The sequence below is a fragment of the Malurus melanocephalus genome, unplaced genomic scaffold (assembly GCF_030028575.1).
Source record: "Malurus melanocephalus ecotype Western Australia unplaced genomic scaffold, MMel_1.1 scaffold_721, whole genome shotgun sequence".
NCBI lineage: Eukaryota > Metazoa > Chordata > Aves > Passeriformes > Maluridae > Malurus > Malurus melanocephalus.
Window position 1 is genome coordinate 122234 of NW_026623953.1, and position 24536 is coordinate 146769.

The following is a 24536-nucleotide window of genomic DNA, read 5'->3' on the forward strand; positions in this document are numbered from 1 at the left end:
AGTTACAAGCCAGTGAATGTACTATTTGATGGTGCCAGTCAAGGCTCCCTTCAAGCTGGTCAGTGTTGGCAGCCTGCTTCCCGTTGTGTCATTGCCCACAATTCCTGCTGCCATGTGTGTCTCCAGCCCCTGTCTCGCTGGGCTCTCTCCCTCCTGTGACACCAGGATGGATGCCTTCTTTTTCACTGTCATTGCCACCTGTAGTTTTCCTTCTGCTTTGAGCTGTTACTGTTAATGCTTTGTTGATGTGTACGTTTGTGTACATTTAAAGTATTARGATAGTGCTCACCTTAGGAGAAAAAGTAAAGCTGCTAACTGCTGCTGAAAGGGTATTTTATAAAGTCTGGCCACAGAAAGCTTTCAAGGGTTTGGTGTGCTARTAGATCCTTATTATCTTGGGGTGGCAGACAAGTTTCTGTGAAAGACTTGTTCAAAAATATGGTATTGTTACATTTTYCAAATACCAGGCAGACAAGAAAGAAAGTAGTTTAATGTGCATTATAGTAATTTAAGTCAAAATTGCACTCCTTTCRGGTATATGGGAAGTGTCTTCTTGCGGAGTCAATGTCTCATAATTCATGAATAATGTTGGTAGCTTTTTCTTCTAGAGKGAATCACTCTTAATAGGAATGTCATCTATTTATTATAGTGCTCTGTGATGTTGATAGTCTTTGGGTTCCTTCTCTTCCCTCAGCCTTTAGTTACTTGGACAAATCTGCCTTTGTGGGTTTCTAATTGGTATGGGCTCCTTCAGTGCTTGTAAGAAAGTTGGTTGTTGAGTTAAATCTCACAGTCCAGCTTTGAAAGGGCAATTTTATAGAGAACCTTATTTATCTGAAGCTGTTGGAGGGTGCAGCACACCATTAGGTTGAAGTAGAAGCTGTTACRTTTTTATGAAAGAAGTAGAAGCTAAAAAGTCCTGTTTAAGTAGTTACAGCAGGAAATATTTTTTCCAGAGTGCAAACTCCTGAGTGTTAAATTCAGTGAAAGATAGAACAGCTTTTTAGGTGTTCTGTGCAGGGGATTTCTTGCACTTGTGTTCATGAGTGTTTTGGGCTGCTCAGTAAATCTGCAGAGACAGTGAGGTTGCTCAGTAGAGCTGGTGGTGCATTATTTGGCCAGGGAATGAGGTTTCTCCCATATTGTCTTCTTGTTATATGATACACTACAGAAGTCCAAGAAGCATTAACTTTTAAAATACTTTATCTATTTTTTTTGTTATGTGTGTTCACTGAAATACAAGTGRTAACTAAAATACACATAATTAAAGAAAAAATAAAACAGTTGATTTCTCCTTTGATTTTAAGTCTACTGAAATTAAAAGTCTGGTTCTCCTTTTGTTACCAAAGGTGTTTTTGCTTGATTGTATCTGACACGCTGTTTATGGAATAGGTGACATGCCCTGGCCAAAGAGCTTGCAATTTAAAATGGATACAATATTAAGGGATAATTATAACTTGCAAGAACTTTAAAGTATAGTGAGTTATGCTATGATAACCAAAAGCATTCTTAAAAAAAACACAACAAACCAACAAACCCAAGCAATAAAACCCAACACATGACAAAACCACCACTTCTGGCAAAGGAGAAAAAGGGACACAGAACAAGAGCTGTAAGGACCTAAGAGAAAGGAGTGTAAAGTAGAAGGGAAAAGGCTTAGTGCAGCACCACCCAGCCAGGACAAGTGTCCAGCCAGAAGGAATACTGAGGTCCCATCGGTGTGTCTGTGCCAGGCAGACATTGTCTCCTTTTGTCAGATACTTGGAGCTCCTCAGGTAAAGGGTAGGACCTGGCTGTGACCTGTAGATGACAACCAGAGTGTGCTGGGGCCAAGTGCTGTGAAGCAAACAGCTGTCCCACTTTCACCCCCTATTTAGGCACAACCCTCCCGAYTTGCAATTTTTTTATTCTTCCTTCTGCTGCTGTTCCTGCCTGCTCCAGCGGCTCCAGCAGACTGTACCTGGCAGGGTTTCCTTCAAGGCCATCTGAATCTGAGCATCTCTGGCCTGGGCTGGGTGGGGACTGCTCATCTGTACAATCCTGGGGTGAGATGAATGGTGTGTGGAGTGGGGGGAGCAGCCTGCACAGCTCTGATCTTGTCAAGCTCSAGACTGGGACAGGGTGGTTCTGCCGCAGCCACCTCTGACCTGTGTGCAGTTAGCAGGTGTTCACATCTCCAGAAACTTTCCCATCTTAACTCAAGTGTGGGTGCAAGATGCAGCTGCCTTTCCCAGCCCACTGCAGGAGGAGTTCCTGTCAACCTTCTTGTTTGTTTTGTGTTTTTGCAGGTTGTGGGCTGCTCATTGCAGAAAGATACAGCTGAAAAAGGGTTAGCATCTTTCCATTCAATTTATGTCCTGAAATTTTAAGATTCTACTATTGCTTGTTTTGGTTTTTTTGGGAGGGGGGCTGGTTGGTTCTTTTTCTAGTGTTAGGCCATTAGATGTGTTCCGTGGGGAGCTAGAAATTAAAGGGGAATGAAAAGTAAAAAAAAGGAAACTCTCACTACAGATATTGTAGGGATAAAAGGTAGTCTTAGGTTTACATATCTGAAGAGCTCTGTATAATTCAATAAAAAGGGAAGGAGGCTGAGTCTTTACAGTCTTTCCAGTATGGCCTCACTGAAGTGCAGGTAAAAACAGTATTAAGGATAGGAGCTGCAGTAAAAAGTACTTTTTTTTTTCCTTTCCTTTTTTAAACCAGCTTAGTTTAGAAATAGTTATCTGAAAAATTGTTGAGAGTGTTTGGGACTTCTAGCAACACAAATAAGTGATCTGGTTTGTTTCTCCTTTTTTGTTGCTGATTGCTAACTTGAGCATTTTTACAAAGTTACACATTCATGCAAACCCAACACAAGCTCAGGAGTATWTATAGCAAATATAATTTATATATCACCAAATTCTCCTAGCTGCTCTATAGGTGAAGCTCTAGACTTTAGTCCCTGTTAGTTCCTTTCTTGCCTAGAAGACTTTCAGCATTGTCTGTACTGGAAAATTGACTTGGGAAAGCACAGTGGTATAATAACCAGGGATTWCATTGTCAGTGTTACCTGTTTGAGAGTCATTTCATGTTCCACGTCAAAAATTGCTTTGGGTGTTTAAGCAAATTTACTTTGCTGAATAATATCGGTGCTATTCCAAAACATGTTCGCACAGGAAATTATACCATTGTAGTTTCGTTTCTCAGTTTTCCACATGAACAGCTTTCAGCTCTCTATACTCACAGCAGCTGAGCAATGGCAGAATGAGGTGCACTAGCAAGGCAGCTAATGGTGTAAAACACCTCAACACCTCGTTAATGTTACAGTTTTGCTTTGTGTCTTTTGGGTTTTTAACCCCACTCATGGTGGGTTTGGGTTTATAGTTCATGCTTGGGCTTTCTTAGGCAAATGACTAAAAGGGAATTTCTGCCTTAGAGTGAGGGGAACTGAATATTGTTTGTTTGCAACTTTCAACTTTACAAAATGTTGCTATTTTTATTCAGATGGGTCATCGAACCATGTTTACAACTATCAGCCATGTGATCACCCACGTCAGCCTTGTGATAGCTCATGCCCATGTGTAATTGCTCAAAACTTCTGTGAGAAGTTTTGTCAGTGCAGCTCAGAATGTAAGTAAAATATTTAACTTTTAAAAGTTACCTGTAAACATCTCTCACTGTCCCACCATTGAGCTCTGTACTACCCCTCTGTTCATACTGCAGACACTGCTACTGGAGCTGCAAGTTGTGTCAGATAGTGGTGAGCCCAAGCTCAATTTAATTTGGCCCTTGTATTGAGCCATTGCATGGAGTCAGAAGCAGTTTTCAGACTTAAAATTGAAGAAGAGTAATTAAAATCAGGGAAGGAAAGAATTTACAGTACTTCTGAACGCCCTGTGCAGATATCAATGGCTGTGTTGCCAACATTCTGATATGCTGTTATCTGCACAGTCTTAATTTTATGCTGTATTTTTTCATACCTCTTCTTTTCCTTTTCCACACATTCCTTTGTAGGCCAAAATCGTTTTCCTGGGTGCCGTTGTAAAGCACAATGCAACACCAAGCAGTGCCCCTGTTACCTGGCTGTCCGTGAGTGTGATCCTGACCTCTGCCTGACGTGTGGAGCAGCTGACCACTGGGACAGCAAAAATGTTTCTTGCAAGAACTGCAGCATTCAGAGAGGATCCAAAAAAGTATGTCCAGATTATACAGCTGCATGCCTGTTGCCTGGGTTTTGAGGTGTTCTTATATTTTCAAATCAGAGGATGGAATTTCTTTGCCTTCATGCTGTCAAACAGGAAAACAAAAAAAACCCAAACCAAACAAAACAGCAAGGAAGGGAGTTGTCATTTGTTAGCTTGCTTATGTGCTGCTGTTAAACTCTACTTATATCTTGTCGTGTACCAATCAGTGTTTTCTGTACAGCACTGCAGCAGAATATCTCCTTTTCCCCATTTGGGCTTTGCTTCTTGATTGCAAAGAGGCTGCTGTTTTAAAGTTACACCTCAGCAGTCTTTCCCCAGATCAGCAGAAGGAAGTTTATCCCTGAGTCCAGAAGCTGTTTCTTTCTTCAGCTGTCAGTTCTAAGACATAAATGTGTATACAGTCTACTGAAGATACCTTGAAAGCCCATTCAGTTCTGGCAAATCAATAAATCACTAAGCCGAACAAACTCTGGAACATCTTCTCGCAAAAYAGTTCAGTTGATTACTGAGCTGATCAGTAGTGGGCTCCTGTCTGCAGACCTTCTGACATTGAAGGTTTTCGTAAATGATTTTTTATGTAACACCCTCATTTCAAGGTTAAACCAGAATTTTTAGTAGTTAGCAAATACTTGAGGTAATTTTTCTTTTACATGCATCTTCTGATCCACAAGCTCTAATTTTAGTGTGGGTTTGATCATTGGAATACTCTGGATTTGTCTGCTCTCCTGTATTTCCATCATACACATTTCACTAAGTGATACAGTTAAGTGATACAAAACAAAATGGAAAAAAAACCTGAACTCAGATCTAAGTCAGGTGTGTCTAAACTTCCTGGGTTTTCTGCTCCACAGCACTTACTATTGGCACCTTCAGATGTGGCAGGCTGGGGAATTTTTATCAAAGATCCTGTACAGAAGAATGAATTCATCTCTGAATACTGTGGTGAGGTAAGGATGGAGAACACTGGTTATGAGCTTAATTGGTCAAGTTATGCATTGACAGAGAGCAGCCATGGGATACCACTGTCTTTAACCTGGTACCACGTTTAGACAGAGCCATGTGGCTGATTCAGTGCATAGATACTGCTGTCACAGGCTCTGACCCCAGGAAATACACAGTTGAACTGYCACAAAAATTTTGAAATAGATTCTTGTGAGGAGAGGCTGGAATGTCATTTTTATCTTAGATGGAACTTTGGTTCAGACAGGCTTGGAATTTGGTGGCAAATCATGTATAGTACTTGAAGTCAGCAGGTGCTTTCACTAAGCTATATTCTGTAGGAATAAAACCCTGAATCAGGTATGCACTCCTGATTTTGAGATGAAAAGCAGTTCTTGCATTTCTTTTGCTCTGTAAGAATTTATTCTAAGAGCAAAGCGTTGATGTTTGGTAAGTGCAGAATAGAATGCCTGCTGAAAACAATACTTTGTTTGGGAATACTTTGAATCCCAGAGAATAAAAAACTCCCACCTGTCTTCCAGAATATTGGGGGGGGTTTTCACATTAAGCTGCTATGGTTACAAAATGGAGTTCTTCTCTTTTTTACAAGTACTGTTTCTTTCAGATTATTTCTCAGGATGAGGCAGACAGAAGAGGAAAAGTGTACGACAAATACATGTGCAGCTTTCTGTTTAACTTGAATAATGGTACGTATGCATTAGTTGGAACCCTTGGCAGCATAAGTAAAGTATGTATGCTCAGCATTTTGTTCAGCCCTGTTCTTCTGCAGACAGCAGGTAACAATAAGAACTTCTTCCCACCATCTTTCCCTATCAGAGTGTGGATTCATCCTATTGATAGCTGGTGTTTGGGSTTTTTTTCGCTCTAAATTCTTGTCAGCTAGATGTAGTGATGGAGCCTATTACACAAGCAGCTACACAAGAGGAGTAGAACTTCATGGAGTAAAATTATGTGCAGACATTAAGCAGAATAAAGAATTTAAAAGGCTTGCCCAGGTATTGTCTGAAATAATTCTACTGWCTTAAATCAGCAGTAAGTTATGATGGTTATTGTGTTGTGAAGAAAAAAGCCACACACAGGTATGTGGTATGTGGCTGCYGCCACTAGAGAAAAATACAGACTGCACTATGTCAACCATAAAATACTAGAATATAGTTGAAATGAGGAAAAAGCCCACTGTTTTATGTKTGTTGACTTGGCATATCTATGGAGCTTGTCCACACAGATAGAGAAGCTTCAATGAGAAGCTGTGGTGATGCCATTGTGGCAGGAGGTAAAGGGAAAGCCCAGTGTGGAGCAGCAGAGCACAGTTGTTGTAAYGATGGGCCAACTCTTCCATGTGGAAAGCTGTGCAGTTATCTTCTCCAGCTGCTAAATCCAAGGGTATTAAAGTCAAAAATGTGTTTGTGGGTGACCCATCATTTTTYGGTTTTGTTGTTTTTTCTGCCCCCCCTAGATTTTGTGGTTGATGCAACACGCAAGGGCAACAAAATTAGATTTGCAAACCATTCAGTAAATCCCAACTGCTATGCAAAAGGTAAGTTTTACATTCACTTACTTTTTTATCAACATATGCAATATTGTGAGATACTTCAGCATGCATTTTATCAGTATTTGTACTGACATACCTGATTTCTTTTACAACAGTTATGATGGTTAATGGTGATCACAGAATAGGAATATTTGCTAAAAGAGCCATTCAGACTGGAGAAGAACTGTTCTTTGACTACAGGTGGGTAGATGGATTTCACAGATGGGATTAGCGTTCAGTATCTCTGTGCCTGCCTGGTCTTTGCAACCTCAGGTCTCAGCAGTGCTGAGTAGCAACAATGGGTTTTGTTAGGCCAGATGCCATAGAAAGACTGATTTGAGCAAAGCAGCTGGTTAAGAGCCCCCAAATGTGGTACAGCAGCTTGTATAGAGCCAAATGTTGACAAATGGGGACTGACTTTCTCTGGGAGGGTTCTCCAGGTACCAGTTATGAGTTGACTCCGCCACCATTCAGAAATAGGCAAAAAGTGTTGCATATCTACAGAGAAATGCTTGCTAAGCTAAGAAAGTGTTACTCTCCTCTACAATTATCTCACTTGATGAAAACGAAGCTGTCCAGTGCCAATGCTGCATAGGCCAACCTTGAGAAATGCAGCTGCTTTCCAGTAGTGAAAATGAACTTAAGGACTGGAGATTCAAGGTGGAAAAAGTATAGAATTTTAGTGGTTTGTCTCTTCTTGATCAAATACCTCTAAAAGTATTTTGTCAAGKGGTCAGCAGTGTTATGCATCTGCAAATTCACACATGGAGGAAATGCCCCAGCTGGTGAGGAAACTGGGAAATCTGAGAGTATTCCAGGCTATGGTGCCATCAACAGAACAATGAAGCTGAAAAGTTCCTTGATAATAGTTTTTTATTTGTGATCCCGTTTTTTTTTTTAAATTTCAGATATAGCCAAGCTGATGCCCTTAAGTATGTGGGCATTGAAAGAGAAATGGAAATCCCTTGACACCAGCTACCTCTTCTTTTAAACAAACAGCTGCCTTATCTTCAGGAATTTCTAGTACTGTGGGCAATTTTAGAAAAATAAAAATGATGCAATTTGAAATTCTGTATTTGCAAAGTACTGTAACAGTAATTTATAGTAACAAATTTTAAAAAACCCAACTTTTTATTGCCTTGTCACCAGCTGCAAAGTGTTTTGTACCTATGAACTTTTGCAATAATGTGGTGTGGTACATTTTTCAACCTTGAATAAAGGATACTTGAACTTCTTCATTTTTACTGGAACTGAGTTGGAATTTTGTGTCTCCCCATTGAGGAAGCAATGAGAATTTAACTTGTAGCTTCTCAGCAAAGGCAACTCTATACTTGCCTCAGTCTGTTCCTGTTACTTTGGGTCACACGTCCCATCAGGGTGGAGATGCCAACAGCAGAGATGTCAGTCAGGTGATTGTGGTGCTGCAGCACTTAAGTGAGACAGGCGTGGTCTTGCAGTTTCTCTGCTCCCTTGGCATGCAGCTCCATCCATGTTCTCCAGAGTTAAGGGCTGCAGCCCCAAGTGCCAGACTAGCTGATAAAGCTGTGGTAATGATGCCCTCACTGTGGCTTCTTCTAAGCACCAAACTGAATGAATACAATAGTAGTTACACATACATTAAAAAATTAAAGCGATGCAGAAGAGAAAGGTATGGTTTTTATCCASAATCATTTAGATTGCAGCTAGATGTCCGTCTGGGCCGTGTACAGGGCTACCACATTTATTTCTTACTTGCCCGTGGATTGTGAACTCTGCAGCCTCCTGTGAGGTAGAACACAATGGTCAAATCAGATGGATTGGGAGGGCAGGTAGAGGGGGTCATGATTGCCAAACTGATTCCGACAACTGTCCAGGGTGACCATGTGCCTTCTGCTCCGAGGGGGTTCCAAGCCTGGGGCTGAGTTCAGCTCTTCCTGCTTCCATGCTCCCTACAGAGCGGGCAGCTGCCACATGCCCCCCTGCTTGGTGGTGGCCCAAGTAAGAACCAAGAGTTCATGAGGGAAAGCACAGTGCAAGRAGTTAAAACCTGATTTTCTCTCTGCTAGGGTAGAGCACAGCTCCTGGTCTGAAGATTGAGTACACAAAGCACTGCTTTAATCAGCCCAGGGCGAAGTCTGGGCTTTGAAAGGCAGCTCAGAGTAGATAATTTCTTGCCTTCCAAGTAAGAAAGGAATTGAAGCTCCTTTGTCATCATAACAGATCCTGCTACAAAAATCTGTCGGCCCTAAATTTTGTGCAAGAACAGTTTACAAAAACGAATCAGCATCTTAAAAAACCAAAAAGTTAAAGAGGCATCACAAGCTCCACTCTTCTAAGTTTCCAAAAGGTATTTTCAAACTGAGCAGCAAGATGCTTCTRTTGCCCATAATGGCAGTCTTTAGCTCTTTCAGAACAGAAATAGCAAGCACAGAAAATCTCAAGTGCAGATTACACTTATCCCTCCCTTTTTCCAAGTCAGTTTGCATCACATCTACTACTCCATAATTTTTTTTAAACCCAGTGTTCACCTATAACCATTAGCTTCCCTCAGGAGAATAAACATTAGCAACACAAAACCTGGCTCCCTTCCTGTGAGAAATGCTTAACAAATCAGATTCTAGAGGGTAAAATAGCTACAGAAGTTAAATAATTAGAAAATATAAATTACCAAAAATGAGATCTGTGAGGATGGCAGCATTTTGCTTGTATCATGTTGAAAGCTAATACTCCATAAAATGTGAGAAGAATGGAATGAGGCCTGGTCAATCAAGGTACGTGCAGCAACACTCAAAAGTATTTTAATTCCCATCAAGGTTGCATTTAATGGGAATTAATCTTTAGGAACACACTCAGTTTTCTGTTCTAATCAAAGAAATGGGCAGCCWAAACCTTTATTTCAGGCACATGTATGCAAGTGTGATGCATTTTATAGCACTATGAGCAGTATTAAAACCAGCTCCAATTTCAGATGGCAATTTCAGCATTGCCACATATATTCTGAGTATTTTCTGTTCTCCATCTTGTGAAATCATCACAAATTTATTTTCAAAGCGTAGACATTTCCTCTTCAAAAAGAAATAACTTGCACAGATAATGATAGATGACAATTTCTTCAGGGAACAAAATGTTCTTAAAGCACCAGAAAATCGGGAGGAAAAGCAAAACAAATTTCTAATAGCTTTCATAACCATTATACCTTTTATTTACATTTAGAAAGATAAGTCATGAAACTTAAAACAATAAAACCAAATGCAACTTGTACAGAAATCTTTTAATTTTTTTTTTATTATTTATCACACATTAAAAAATGAAACACACTATACAAATGGTTTTTCATAGCAGATTACACATGGGTCCATTCAGACTTGCTCTCCAAGTGCTGCCAACATGTATAAGTACTGCCTGTGATGGCAGCTGTTTATCATATAGCCAATGTATTGATTTAAATGCAGTAGCATGCAACCCTTAAACGAGAAGGGTCTGATTCCTTTCTGTTCTTAACTTAGGTTAAATGGCATTGGTGTCCATATTTACATACTTGAAATGTATCAATCCTGAGCAGTTCTGATGTAAATCTGAGACTGGCTGATGGAGTCCTGGTCTCAGTCATTAAAAAGGGAGGTCCAAATGGCAGCAGGGTGGCTGCTATGAAGTTCTGTTGCTTTCATTCTTTCCATCACATACCTACTTGCCGAGTGTCACACAGTCAAGTAATTGCTAATAAAAATGTTAAGCCAAGTAACTGTAGGTGTCCTTCTCACCATCTACACGTTCCAAATACTCCTTCTCAATGAGGATGTCAATGCATTTCTGCGGGAGGAACAGAGGCAAGAGGTGGGACACAGGCTGAAAAGCCCTCCCTGGGGTTGCTGCAAACTTTGATTTTGACCCCCACGGGATGCCTGCCAAGCAGAGGATGGAAGTAGGCAAAGGACAGAAACACAGCAGTTCACTTTTCTCTTTCTGAGCACTTCCAAGCAGAGGGCTTTTAATCCACTAAASTGAATTACACTTACTGGATGCCATTCCAGGGGTGTGACTGGGAGATCATCAGTATGCTGAGCAACTTCACAGTAAGACAGCAAATAAAGAATGACACCAAGATACAGGGACCTCATGCAAGAGCTGCAGTGAGGAGCTGCTAGTGTCACTGCCCAATAYTGGTGCCAGTTTATGCAACTGCTCCACCGCCTGTACTTTGCCCCACCTGCCCCTTGGTTGTGGATGTAAAAACTGCTGGTGARCTCACTTTAACAAACTGGTGAAGAAATCAATATACATAAATGAATAATCAATATAATTTTGAATAAATAATTAAATCCAATGCCCACCTCCCCAATATTTTTATTGCAAGAGGAAGCAGGAAACTTGTTGAGCCAACASCAAGGCTGACTTTACTCCCACAACTGGGAGACCAAGAACAAAAGGTGAGCCTGGATCAAAGGCTAGGATAAGCTGACACTGATGTGAAGAGATGCAATCCTGCCACTATTTGACCACCACAGCAAACAATGCAGAACACTGATTTTGCCCTAAGAGAAATGCAGTATTTCTGGTTAAAATATTTCCTACTTGGRCTCAAAAAATCTGTCCTTGCCCATCCCATCTCCTTGGCTTTCCTTTTTAATTCAGAAGCATGTGTTTTATCTGTATATCCTCCTCACCTCCTGGAATCCAGGTTCAGAGATGTGGTTCTAACATACCTTAATTACAGGAACTCGTGGCTTGAACCTTGAGGACAGCTGTGTTAGCACTTCTCCAAGCAGTTGCTGGTGTTTTAGAACCTTCCTCATTTTCATGATTCTTACAATAGCAGCCTGCACAGAAAAGTCAGGAAGATGTGTTTAGGAGCAAATTTGTCCCTGTGGATGAAGCCATTTAACTTCCCTAGATCACATCTGCTTGTGCAGAAGCACCACAACAAACTCGAGCACAGACGGGGARAAGCTTTGCCCCAAGTGTCAGCTACTCACACAGACTTCAAGAACTCAGATTCTACACAGCCTACAGCCATCAAAAGTGAGTGGCACATGAATTTTTAGAACTGTGCTTAGAGTCAGTCAGTCATAACAGCAGCACCAACTGGTAGCAAGAGCTACACAAAACTACTTGTGTAACCAAAAGCCTTCATTATATATTTAACCTTACTGTGACACTCTCTTTGTGGTACATCTGAATTTCCTTCCCCTGCCTCTCAAGTGGATTCCAAASGAACTGATATAAAACCATTGTTAATTTCATACTACCTGGGTATTATTATTTTTTTTTATTACTCAGATTTCATCCAGGACAACCCTGGTGAACATGTGTAACCATGAAACCCAAACACTCATCAGCATCAGGTTTGAAAGAATGTGAAGAACACATCAGTAGAAAAGCCTTCCTCTAGTTACCACAAACTCCAATCACCTTTAAGAACATTTTAAAACACACTTTTTGAACTTGCACTGCAATGGCATACTATCTTCTAAGGAAAATTAAGAAAACCCTACACTAAGCTTCATTAAATGATTACAAAGTTGTGATTCTGAGTTCATGGCAGCAYTCTGCAATAAAACTCACCTGAATCAGTAGTTTCCTATCTTCCTCTATATTTTTGTGTGTAGTTTCTTGCTCCTGCTTCTGTTCAGTCTTCATTGGCACATTGATGTTTACCCTTAATTTTTTGCTGCAAAGAAAAGCAGAAGTTAGTAATAATTACCCTGTTTAAAAACCACAGAAACACAGAAAAAACTGCAAACAAAACYCAACTCGAAAATAATAGCCACACCACCATAATTACATTACAACAAAAGAGGACTTTGTCTCTTCTGAAAACTTTAGACATCTTATTCAAGTTAAAAAAAAATGCCCACAACCAACCAAAGAAACAAAATACCTTTCTGGTGCGTGTCTGTGTATTTCACAACTTCCTGCATCTGTCCTAGTGATCTGTGAGGTCTAACTAGGCACTGTACAGTTACACTGTATTCAAAACATTTCTGTTTTTAGTAAGAGGCTTCGAGTAAGTAAAGGGGACAAAGGAAGTCAATRGAAATAAAATCCCCTTTCTGATTTGCAGACTGGATTCTGAGCATAATGTGGAGAGATCCTTTTGTTCTGCAGATCTGAGCTCTGCCTTTCTTTCACACGCTCCCTGGCACTAATGGCTGTGGTCACACGTGGTCATCTCAAGACAAGGTCCTGTGTCACAAAAGKGGATCAAACACCAGCATCAGAGCACCAGGGAGCACAGGGCTCTGCTCAGCCTGTTGGCTGCACTGGGGAGAGGAGCTGTTATTTATTTAGCACAGTGTTCTCCATCATTAACTGGGAGCCAGAAGCTGCACAATACAGCAACACTGAGCTGTTTCCATCACTGCATTTAATGTAACTGACCATGAATTCTCAAACCTTTAATTATTGGTAAAGGGGATAGAAAGCAGATAAAGAGTGAGGTACAAGAAAAGGTTTTAAAATGTTTCTTTCACTCGAGATCTTATCTTYGGGAAGTACTGAACTCCTCACTGAATTTACAGTGTGTTTATATCTATGCTCTGGTGAGCATGATAAAAAGTACCACGCTGCTGTAAACAGCTTAAAATACACAACTGTTCAAAGTAAGTAATAAAACCTACTGAAAATCACGCTTATTACGTCTTCAAATCACAGTATACTCTGTGGTTATAAAATAAGCCTGATCTTCTCGTGTTAGCAGTAGTGGATGAACATTTATGCCTTTGACCTTTGCTGGTCACTGGACACTACTGTAACCTTATAAAGTATTGTGGATTTTGCCAAATGCATGCGAATCATGCATCTTGGTGTGACAGCAGCGCTTGAACCAATTACTCAAGAATTAGACAAGATTTAAAAGGACATATGAAATGTCAGGCCTCGACAGACTTTATGACAGAGTCAAAGAGCTGAAATCATATGATGCCCACGCAGTAGCCAGCACTCTCCCTTAATGCTGCTACACATTAGATCTACATTTGAATTGGCATTTGAACCCTGAAGCTTTCATCCTAAGCATATTAGGTTTCACCCAGATTTTGAAAGCAGAGGAGGATGCTACCCATTATAAGTGATGTATGCTGCTCAAGTTTTTCCTTACTTTTTGTAACCAAGATACAGTTTTATTAAAGTATCTGGTTTTAACTCCACTTCATCAACATTTGCATTTTCATCTTCCAAAACCTGCAAGAAATAAACAAACAAATAAATAGTGTTTATTCATATGTATGTATATATATATTTCACTATATGTTAAGCAGGTCATAAGAAAGCAAGAGTACTTACCAGCAATTTTGATTTCAACAGTATCTGTAGAACTTGTGCCAAGATATCCTACAAAATTATACAAAATATCAGTGCAGATAGACAACACCATTGTCTAAATTAAAAACTTGAACAAGAATGTACATATTTAGASAAAGAACTAACAAATGCAGAACACTGAAAAATAACAGCGGAAAGAAAGCAGTAAAAACACAGTTTGCAGAAATAACACATAATATCCTTTTTGGGTGTTATGATACAACCACCTTGTGATTGGTCAAGTAACATAAAATTCTTAAAAAAGACTAATTCCAAACAAGAGMTCTTTCCAGCTGCTGCTTTAGGAACTATTTTGCAAGCAGATTTATATGCCTAAGAAATAATTTTTCCCAAACAATGCAAATATGTATACACGATGGCAAGCTTAAACTTCAGAAAGCAAGCACTCTCTGCTTTCTGATTAACATATTTTTCTTTTAACAGGGACCTGTTATGGTTGCTGTTGCTGATTGGTCACCCAGAAGGCTGCTGGCAATATTCTGTGCAGGCTTGCAAAACTGCTATTTTACCACAGTCTAATAAATGGCAACCCCTAAGACTTCTGGGTTTGCTGTAACCATCAGAAACAATAATTGTTCAGGTGTGCATTTCTAGAAGTAAAGATCCCGCTGAATAGGAATTGCCTAACTTTCCACAAGTTGGAGCAGACTTGATTCAAACCTACTACTAAAGGCCAAATAAATGCCAAATAAACTGTGGGCCATAAACTCTGCTTGGAAAGGAAAGGAGAAAACCTTCTCCACAGCAGAGCGTTAGCCAATGAATTGCGGATTTATGATGTTCATGTAAAAAAGCCTTGAGGTATAAAAGAATGACAGATCCATGGACCAATCATTCTGGGAAAATGCTGTTTTTGATAGAATGTTGTCTCTTAAACATTAAAATGTTTGAAACACTGAAAACTTCCAACCAGAGCTCAACAGAGAGCTAGACAATTCACTCCAGTCATGAACAGGAATGTCCATGCAYTAAGAGTCATCAGAAGACCACAGAGTTATGATTACAGGAAAGTAAAGCAGCAAAGTGAATTGACCAAGAATAGAGCACATCTGTCTCTTTCRGGACAGGAACTGATTCTGGCTCCAAGCATGGGTAATCCAAATTTCTTATGATAGCAGGAAGAGTCCTGAAGACGGAAACACTTGCTCACAAGAGCGTAGTAAAATGTGCAGAGTCACTACCATTTTTATTTGAGTGCTGTCTGTCAGCTGCTGCACGGTGTAGGCATCTTCTGTGTTGTACTGCAGTAAAATTGCCATCTGGAATGTGGATGCCTGACAGATCCAAAAACAGAGAACAGAGGGGAGAGGGGGGAAATCAGCAAATGAGAACAAAMACTTTCTGAATTTCAACAGCCTGAAATTCACCAGTTAAACACACACACTGGAACATTTGGACAACAGAGAATACCCAGTCAGTGCTAATAATAAATAAAAATTATATGTTGCTTATACAACTAGAACTCCCTCTTCCAGCATTATCTAAACACAAACCCCAGGATTAGGATTATTTAGCTCACTGCAGACACCTTATCAAATCTTCTATTATGGTATCAAAGCATTATCCTTCTACTTGCTAATATAGCTTAAAATTGCTTTCCTCYGTCACTCTGACCCTTACTCATTTAATCTTCATTAAACTCTACTGAATTCAACCCTCCCAACTCCAGCAGAATAATGAAACCAAATTTATAAACAAAGCGGGTATCAGTGGTTTATCCACGTCTACCACCATAGGGTTAACATATGCTGATGACAAGTTCAAAGAGATCATCTTGTTTCTTCTCACTATTGTGAACTCCCCATCCCATCTACTTCTTGAGAGAAAACAGACAGGAAAGTATAAGCAGCAWGAGGTCCTAGGCAAAGAGGCTGTAMTTGTCTCACAAAATGCTGCTCAACACCTGTTTAAACCACAGGCAATGTGTTCCATTTCCTAAGCCAATTTTCTTTTAAACACAGATCATTAGTATCGGTACAGTCAATAAAATAAACATACAATAAAAGTTCTACCAGCTGCATCCTCTGAATGTCCTCTGAATACAACCATCACCAAGAGTTTCTATTGGCATGACTTGTCCTTACCTGCAATGTGTATCTGTTTTTGAAACAGTTGGTAACCAATTCCCCTTTGGACAGCTGATATAACCATGTTAATTTTCTTCCACTATGACGACTGGCATAAAATGCAGTAAATCTCTGATAGCTCCGTTCTAACTGTATAAAAACATCAGAAATAAATAAATAAAATTATTTACCTTCATTTACCATTGCTAGAACATACTATGGAAGCAACAGAGGATCATCAAATCTGATCACCCTCAACCACAATGTTGTCTGAGTAACACAGACACCCAAAATACTCAAATTCAGCAGACTGGATGAAAATTTCCCTTTGCTACAAGTTTCCCCCTTAAAGTATCATTAACAGTACAAATGTAAACAAGCATTTAAGTTTCATTCATCCTTTTAGGACACATTAAGCATGACTAGAAAAGATATCTTTTTAACCTTCATCGTCCAGGTAACAGCACTAAACTTATTTTTCATGTTAAGTATTCATGTCTTGTCTCTTCTGGATAAGCACTCAGCAGAAAACTAATGATTATAACATCCAATGATTTTACTGGGCAAAGCTGAAGYAACGGTATGAAAACTTTTCTTAGTATACCCATAAAAGTGAACTTACAAAGATTTGCTTTAAATGCTGTTGAATGCTTTGAAGAAAGATTCATTAACCAGSGACTTTTCATGGGAAAAATATGAMAACATGGATTTCACACCRTTCCCTCCTACTAYCCTTACTCAATTATCTTGTTCCAAACATCCTCAGGTCAAATAGGCAAAGAGAGAGACAGTTGCAGTCCTCTCTGATACACAACAGAAGACAGCAGCCTTGCAAAACAAATTTCTCTCATGATCATTCTATGTCCAGATAGACCGAGTGCAAGTGCCTCACCTCAGATGGCAGAGCAAATGTGCAGGACTGCTGGAATGGCCACGATCCAGAACTAAGCACTTGGATGCTGAAATCCACTGAAAGAGAGGTGAAAAGGATGAGATGCATTACCCCCCTTTCTTCTAAGCCCCTCTTCAAACATACTCCCAGTTCYAACACAGAAATAGTTTTGGCCTTGTGGTCAAACTAATGTGGTAAAAAATAATTAAGCACTATTCGTTTTAGTCAGACCATAAACCAAAGCTATTCATGAGAGATGTCACTGAAGTTGGAGAGCTTTAGATTTACTGTTACAGGAACTCGATTTTCTCTCACTTGGAGAAATTATTACGCTGTTTCTATCCCCACAATGGATTTCTTTTTTAACACGCAAGTGCTTGAAAATTGTAAGTGTTCATCATCACTCCAAAGTACACAACTGCAAGAACAGACCTTTCACATCTATACTTMTAAGGCATTTTGGTCAAGTAAAGTACAAATAATAGAAAAGTTAAATAGAATTTATGCCAGACAATATAGAACTCGAATTGTAATCCAAGAAATAATTATAAATTCTTGACASAATTTGGTTCAACGTGCTTCAAATAAAAAGAAAAGCATAAAAAGGTGATAGGGGCATCTAATAACCTGGAACACAACATACTTTTATCCTTAAYATTTTCACATAAGTGTGAACTTAGGCCACATTTGTGTTCAAAATCAAAACTGTTTAAGGAAAAATGTTTCTCCAATCAAAAATTAAAATGAAAAAAAAAACCAAAAAAAGAAGAAAACACAGGATTCAACTTCATTTAGTTATATACCTAAACATGAACTGCAAAATCAGGAGAGGCTATTCATGAAAGATAGGAAATGCTACTAGAAGACAAAGGACAGACCTAGAAGACAACTTACAAGCCCCAGCTATCTGCCCATAACAACACTAACTTATGGCAGTATGAGTAAGTCAAATTGTAGAAGTAAGAGGAGGCTAAACCATGCAACAGTAACTTAGGTAAAGGTATTACTTACAATCTAATGGTTCTGAATTGGTGAGGTGCTTTTTAAATTGCTCATTCAAATCCTTGCTTACACCAATATCTTGGAACATCCGCTGCAGCTTGGAGGTRTACTCAAAACCACAAGCTTGCTGTATTTTAAAAGCACAGATACATCAGCAAGACATATTTTGGATAATGAGAAGATCAAAGCGTTGGAACCTATTTTCTTAACAGATGTACAAAGTTCTGTATTTCCCTTACTCAAAGTGCCAACCCCCGTGGAATATGAGCTTCTCATTGAAAAGGGAAGATATTTCTGTTTAAAAATTAGGCAAAACACAAGGAAACAGATACTCAAAGGGTAGTAAATTGTATTTTGCTTAATTCTGCATAAATATGGGTTAATGAAATTAAGCAAATTTTCAGTAGTCATTCCCTTGAATAATTAAATCTACATCATTAATTTGGTTAAGAATAATTAAGCTTAGCTCCACCAGACAGCAAAGCACTACAAGTTCCTATGATTAAAAAAAAAAAAACCAGCAAAAAAGACTTAGGTTGTGTGTTTTTCTGTGCATAAAATAAACAAATGAAAGTACATACATCAATGCTTTCCAAAACAATTTGAAGGTCTGAAGACCTGCAAGGCAGCAGATCATGGGGCACTCATGGAATACTCACTTTTAGTTTGGAGATCATGCTTGCCTCAGCATCATCACTGGCACTGTTCTGATGCACAAGTCTCTTTGCCAGCATTTTAGCATAGAATTTTTGAAACACATCTTTATCCTCAATGTACTTGAAGACAACCATCTGGAAAAGCCAAGATAATTTGTAAGGAAAAAATACTTAAACATTTGTCTTGAAAAAACTGTAGCAGAAACTACTTCATTTGCACTTAAATTTTTAAGATTGGGGGTTTCGTTTGGCTTTTTTGGGAGAGGGTGGAGGAACTGGTGGTGTGTGTTGATTTAAATATGGATACTGTCTTAAACATGTGAACTGTATATTCCCCATGTACAGCATTTTATATTTGTGTGGTTAGATAATGATACAAAAAAATGCAGAAATTACATATACATACTTTGTATGCATATACAGATTAAGTAAAAGCATAGCATCAACATAGTYCATTTAAACCTCCTGTAAAGGGGTTTTCAACAAAATATAATAATTTTTGAAAGCCACACAGAGATTGTTACTGAAAAACTGAAATACTAGGCAATTAAATCAAATATGCAAAAATATTTTTATCTCTTTTATCAACCTCGTRTGACAATCAAATATTACTGACTTGCCAAAGCTTACACAGAATATAACTGTATTTACAGACATCTTACCACTTGATTGAGTGTATCTTCCAATTCTGCTTCTTCTGGATTCTTTGAGCTGCAATTAAAGAAGTGCATTTTTAATGAGTCCCAAACCAGCAGAATTAAATCAACACATGAATGTACATGGAAACTTCAGAAATAAAGGAATGCAGATTTGAGTAGTTTTGCAATCAAAGGCTCTTTAAAGATGAAACAATGTAATGAAGTGAACACCTCACTGCTCCACCTGTCAGTATYACTGAAGTTCCCAAYTGTCACAGGTTCAACTCCTGGACCMTGACTTGCTGGGAGCCTGATTACTTCTCAGGACTTATGGGCTTAAACGTGGCTCTCTCTTCCTCTTAAACAAGCTCTCTCTTCCTACTGCTAAATGCCATCTTCTTATCTTACAACAGTGAGAAGAAACCAGATCACAAAGCTGGGACTTGACTGGGTGAAAGCTCAGGTGGCACCACATTGTCTTCCTCCATCTCACGCTTGTCCACCAGGCAAACCCCAAATCTACCCTGCAGACAGTCAGTATTTGTAAAGGAGAAAAGAATCCTTTGCTGAAGGAAGGAGRGGACAGCAAAGGGAAAAGCAGGCAAGGTCTTCCATTTTTGGGTTGTTTGGTGGGGCATTTTTTCCTCCCCCGCAACAATCAGAAATGTTGCCAGGGACAAAACTGACACCTAACCAGTATGAATTGAGCTGATACCAACTCAGTGTATAAGCTGCTGAATCATTTAAAGTCAAATACYTTGAATTAAAATATGAACCATGGGAGGTGAGAAAGAAGTTTTTGTCCTTCTCAATTTCTGCTCAGATGGAAGAAGGTATAGAAAAAACAACAGAAGGAAAGTAACAGTTTCAATGGAAAAAGGGAATGYGCATCTCTTTACAACATACAAGCAAATTTAAATTTTTCAGTGCAAAAAACCTCTCCTAAAACCCTTCCTTCTGTTTTACTGAAAAATCAAAACTTAAGATTCTTGTAAGGCGAGAAAGGTTTGCTTATTTCCTCCACTTTTCCTTAAAAAGAAATGTAAACAACATAACCTTTAGGAATGGTCCTACTGAAATTTTTGTATCCAGAATCTACTACAATTAATTTCTWGCAAAGTTCTGTTTCTGAAGACAGTATAAAACTTCATAGGCTGAAACATTTTAAAATAAAAACCAACATGAAATAATAATGACTTTGATGACATACCTTTTTTTTAGTAAAGAGTCACAGTATCGTGCCAGTAGCTCTGGGGATTTACTGGATGATTGAGCCATTTTTGTCACTGCATTATTATTTATAAATCGACCACAAGCCTATAAATCAACAAAGACAGTGAAATTTTGGGACACTTTTTTTTTTTTTCCCCCATTTTGAATGGAAATAAAAAGAAGTCCAGTATCTGCACTTACTTTGTCTAGTGCAGCCACGAAGCCAGCATCATTGTTGAATGCAGACATGACTAAAGCATTGTATTTCTTATGGACATCCAACACTGTCTGTACATACATTTTTGGATCCTGCAAAAAAAGAAAGAGAGCATGAATTTTGCAACCTGTTGACTTTCTGCTTTTCACTTCCTCCAAAATGGAGCTATTCACTGGCCCAAGAAAATTTGTGTGAGGAAAGTCTGAGGTATTAGAAATACCCAGACTGGTTCAGGTCCTATGTCCAGGACAGACCGATGTTAGCACAAGTCTTCATTTAYAGCAACCAGAGTGCAGAGTGTACACATCATACCGTACAAAACACAACAAAATATTTACTCAATCACTGCAAACATTTTCAAAGACTTTASCTTATTTCAAATCACATCTGAGAGAGCTGGATAATCATAAAACAGCAGTTGYTATAGAAGAAAATCTCTGTAGTAAGAATGTAACTGGTGTATATCCAATAGGTACAACTTTAGTACAGAGACCTAATTCACTGGCAGTTCTTAAAGATTATCTGCTCAACAGTGGCACCCAAATGCCAATAAACATCAAGTTTATTGCACTCAGATTGAGTTCTATATGCAGTTACTGATCTTTGCATCTCAGTAAAGATGGAATGGAGTCAGAGTAGGGACAATGATGGGCAAGTAAATCATCAGGTACACAAGACAGCTACTACACAGCAGACTAAAAAGAAGTCTTCAATTTGGAGAACACAAGGTCTTGCTGGCAAGAAATGGCCAATGGCCTGTGGAATATGGGCGGGGTTTTATCACAATCCTGAAAAATATTTCATGTTGCCACTGAAGACAGACTACGTGGACCACCAATCTAATGCCATGCTTGAGACAAAGAACCGAGATTACTGAGAATTTTGGAGATAAGGAATGCAACTGGATTTGAAGGGCATTCAGAAAAACATCTACTGATTACAAGGACTAAAAAAACCAAAACCAAAACCAAACCAAAGGCACAAAAAGCAGCAAAACTTCTGACTGAAAAGTGGTCTTGTTACTACAGTTAACAAAGATTAGAGCAGATCTCATTCTGCAGTAAAATCTAAAGTAGGTGAGATGAGTCAGGCTGAYATGATTACTTCTCTGCACTGACTACAGAGAAAGTGAGAGGCATTTGCTCAGCTGATTATCTGTTTAGACACAGTACAGGTAAATAAAGTTGGGCAAAATCAATCCTATTTAAGTGTGATAGAGGGCTACCAAGGCAATATAGCAATATTGAATAGCAATACAATGGTGTGAAAGATACTGCAAGAAGAGGCAAGATGGTTCCCAAGGGAAATGGCCAGAGATACTGCTATGAACAACAAACGTGTGGAATAAGAAAAGGAATAAAATAGAAAGGTGAGGAAACAAGAAAGTGTCAGAGGCACGAAGTGTTTTTTTAAATGGTTGGAGTCAAAAGAACTAATACACACAAATCTTGGGCCTTCCCTCTCTGACAGATGAAAGAATTATTTGAGAAAGAGCTTTTATTTTTTTCTCTGGTAAATTTTTCAAAGCCTAAACAGAAAAAAAAAACTCAAGAGTGATGACCACCATGGTTATGCCTCAAGCACAGAGCAGATCTAATTTCAAAATTTAAGGGGACATTTTACAAATGAAGCTGAAGATTCCTAAACTTGCTTCATAATTACTTCATTTTTCATAGAAAATCAACACTGCTAAAGAGCTATGCACTTAAAACTATAGAAGGGAACAACAGACACCACACTCTTTAGTGTAGATTATTGCTTTAGTATGAAGCTAYTTCAAGAGTTTCTCAGGACAGCAACAGGTTAAAATGAACTTTATCAAAAYTCAAAGTCAATCACAGAAACAAGCTCAAAGTTAATCACAGAATCATTGAGTATCCTGAGTTYGAAGGGACCCACAAGGATCATCGAAGTCCAGCCCCTGACCCTRAACAGGACCACCCTGGGCATCACAYTAATGCTGTTATCATCAGTGACAATACCTGAAAGCATTGTCCAAGTGCTGCTTGAATTCCACTTCAACAAAATTTACCAGAATCTATATTCTACCCTGATTTTGCTTTGTGCAATGCTTCATTCCTTTTTCCCCCTGGAAAATATCCTATTGTCTAAAGAGAAGAAAGTCAGCAAAGGATTTAAACAACTTCATGTTGCCAAGATGCAACCCTAATCAAAACAAAACTAAGTTCTAAAATTACAGTTATGGGACAAAAATTGAAAAAGCAACCTTTCCAAAGATGTGACCTGCTCCTTATATTGTGACTTTTTCAACCATTTCAGTTCCTACTTCTTCTATTTCTCATGCTTTTCCAAGCAGAATAAAGGTATTATCCAAAAAAATCAAACCAACAGCAATTTTTTCTAGACAGTCCCATCCAAATCAGAATTCCTTAAGAYGATGAAATAAAATACAGTTAACTGGGGATAATCCTTCTTGAAACAGTGGACTTTCAGGTGTATTTGTATTGTAAGTATTGGGTGTTCCATTTGCACAGAGAGCTTTCGAAGCAGTATGACATCCTGACAGCAAAAACACAGAAGCAAACTCACYTTTCACCCCCAAACAAAAYAAACACCCCTCCCCAATTCCCCCTGCCCCACATCAAACAAAAAAACTCCACACGTAAAGCCCCCCAAAATTCAGAGTACTAAAAAAGTTTTAAGCCTACTGTCAACATTTGAGAATTGCCTAGTCCTTACAAATTAAATTAGTGAGAGGGAAAACAAGCAAACTGGAGGTTGCATCAGGAAGCATTCACTGTCCTCTAATGTAAACCTGGCAGTAACCACACAGAGACTCATTTTGATGGGATACTTGCATTTAGTGCAGCTTCTCCACATTTCTCAATTGCAGCTAGACCCTGATTATGAATGTGGGTTTCCAAAAGYTTTTTCAGCTCTCCAAGGCCATCCTGGATTCGAGATACAAGATTATACATGCGACCCAAGTCTGTGAAAAACAAAAAAGAGAAAAGCTAACATCTCCCATTTGTACTGGGTATGTACTCCAATTTCTCGTTTACAAGTTGTCAATAGGAGCTAAACATCCATTGTCAACAAAAACACACATGCAATTGCTCCTGTAAAAAGCCAGAAAAAACTACACTGAACAATTATACAGTACAGCAAACCTTTGCACTCATGCAGAAAGCTAACACTAGTTAAAGAGAAAACAATCTGTTATATTAAGATCTACTTTTTACCTTTACAATGAAACAAGTCTCAAGAATAAAAAAACCACCATTTGAATAGTAGAAAATTTATTTCTGATTTTTAGTTTTCACAGGTTTAAAGCAATGATTTWAAAATGGTGTTAAATCTCTCTTATTTAAATAACATTTTGAAGTGTTACCATGAATTAGACACTATTATTAATGTTACTGCTGGCTGTGCAACAAGTATTACATTTTCCAGCTGATCATTGTCCTTTAAATCCCACTCTGGACAAGACAATTCTCAGAGATCTAACACTACTTGTAGCCCTTTGCATATAAACAGTTACTTTGGGCAGCATTAGTGGTAACAGCAGGAAAGTTAAGGCAATATGATACATATTGATACGACCTTAGCAGATAAACGGAAGCATTATTAATCAAATTCCTTCAATAAAGCACTGTCAGTGAAAGATATCTCTTAAAAAAAACTTTAAGTAGCTGATTACCAGTAGAAATAAATGCATCTGGAAAAAAAGGAGGTTCTGAAAAGCATTACAATAGAACTAATAAAGATGAAAATAAACTRGATGTATTTCACTTATGTTAAGGCTTCATATTAAAATCTCACCAGTTTTCAGCCAAGACTTTCCAAATCAATTACCAATTCTGGAAAGTCTAATACTGAAGAGGGTTTTGGATTTTATTATTTAGTTTCAACAGGATA

The 24536-nt window shown here is 38.7% G+C and overlaps 2 protein-coding genes across 11 annotated transcripts in view; one reads left to right on the forward strand and one right to left on the reverse strand.

The window, feature by feature from the left end:
• EZH2 (enhancer of zeste 2 polycomb repressive complex 2 subunit) overlaps positions 1-7913 on the forward strand; it is a 50999-nt gene extending 43086 nt beyond the window's left edge. For all 8 annotated transcript variants that reach the window (XM_057384577.1, XM_057384571.1, XM_057384573.1 and 5 more), the window contains 8 exons: positions 2289-2329; positions 3484-3609; positions 3994-4172; positions 5036-5131; positions 5749-5830; positions 6601-6681; positions 6792-6876; positions 7584-7913. In XM_057384577.1, the coding sequence (XP_057240560.1) occupies positions 2289-2329; positions 3484-3609; positions 3994-4172; positions 5036-5131; positions 5749-5830; positions 6601-6681; positions 6792-6876; positions 7584-7644 (751 nt within the window). In that variant the 3' untranslated portion in view covers positions 7645-7913. The remainder of the gene's footprint in view (positions 1-2288; positions 2330-3483; positions 3610-3993; positions 4173-5035; positions 5132-5748; positions 5831-6600; positions 6682-6791; positions 6877-7583) is intronic.
• A 1919-nt stretch (positions 7914-9832) lies between these two features.
• Positions 9833-24536, reverse strand: part of CUL1 (cullin 1) — a 52465-nt gene continuing 37761 nt past the window's right edge. For 2 of the 3 annotated variants that reach the window (XM_057384567.1, XM_057384568.1), the window contains exons 9-22: positions 23477-23607; positions 20642-20749; positions 20439-20545; positions 19253-19301; positions 18594-18725; positions 17944-18061; positions 16933-17009; positions 16059-16190; positions 15156-15248; positions 13936-13983; positions 13751-13833; positions 12217-12322; positions 11358-11471; positions 9833-10464 (exon numbers count right to left, since the gene is read on the reverse strand). In XM_057384567.1, the coding sequence (XP_057240550.1) occupies positions 10384-10464; positions 11358-11471; positions 12217-12322; positions 13751-13833; positions 13936-13983; positions 15156-15248; positions 16059-16190; positions 16933-17009; positions 17944-18061; positions 18594-18725; positions 19253-19301; positions 20439-20545; positions 20642-20749; positions 23477-23607 (1379 nt within the window). In that variant the 3' untranslated portion in view covers positions 9833-10383. Of the gene's footprint in view, positions 10465-11348; positions 11472-12216; positions 12323-13750; positions 13834-13935; positions 13984-15155; positions 15249-16058; positions 16191-16932; positions 17010-17943; positions 18062-18593; positions 18726-19252; positions 19302-20438; positions 20546-20641; positions 20750-23476; positions 23608-24536 lie in introns of those variants that run through there. The other variant, XM_057384569.1, reaches the window with a different exon arrangement.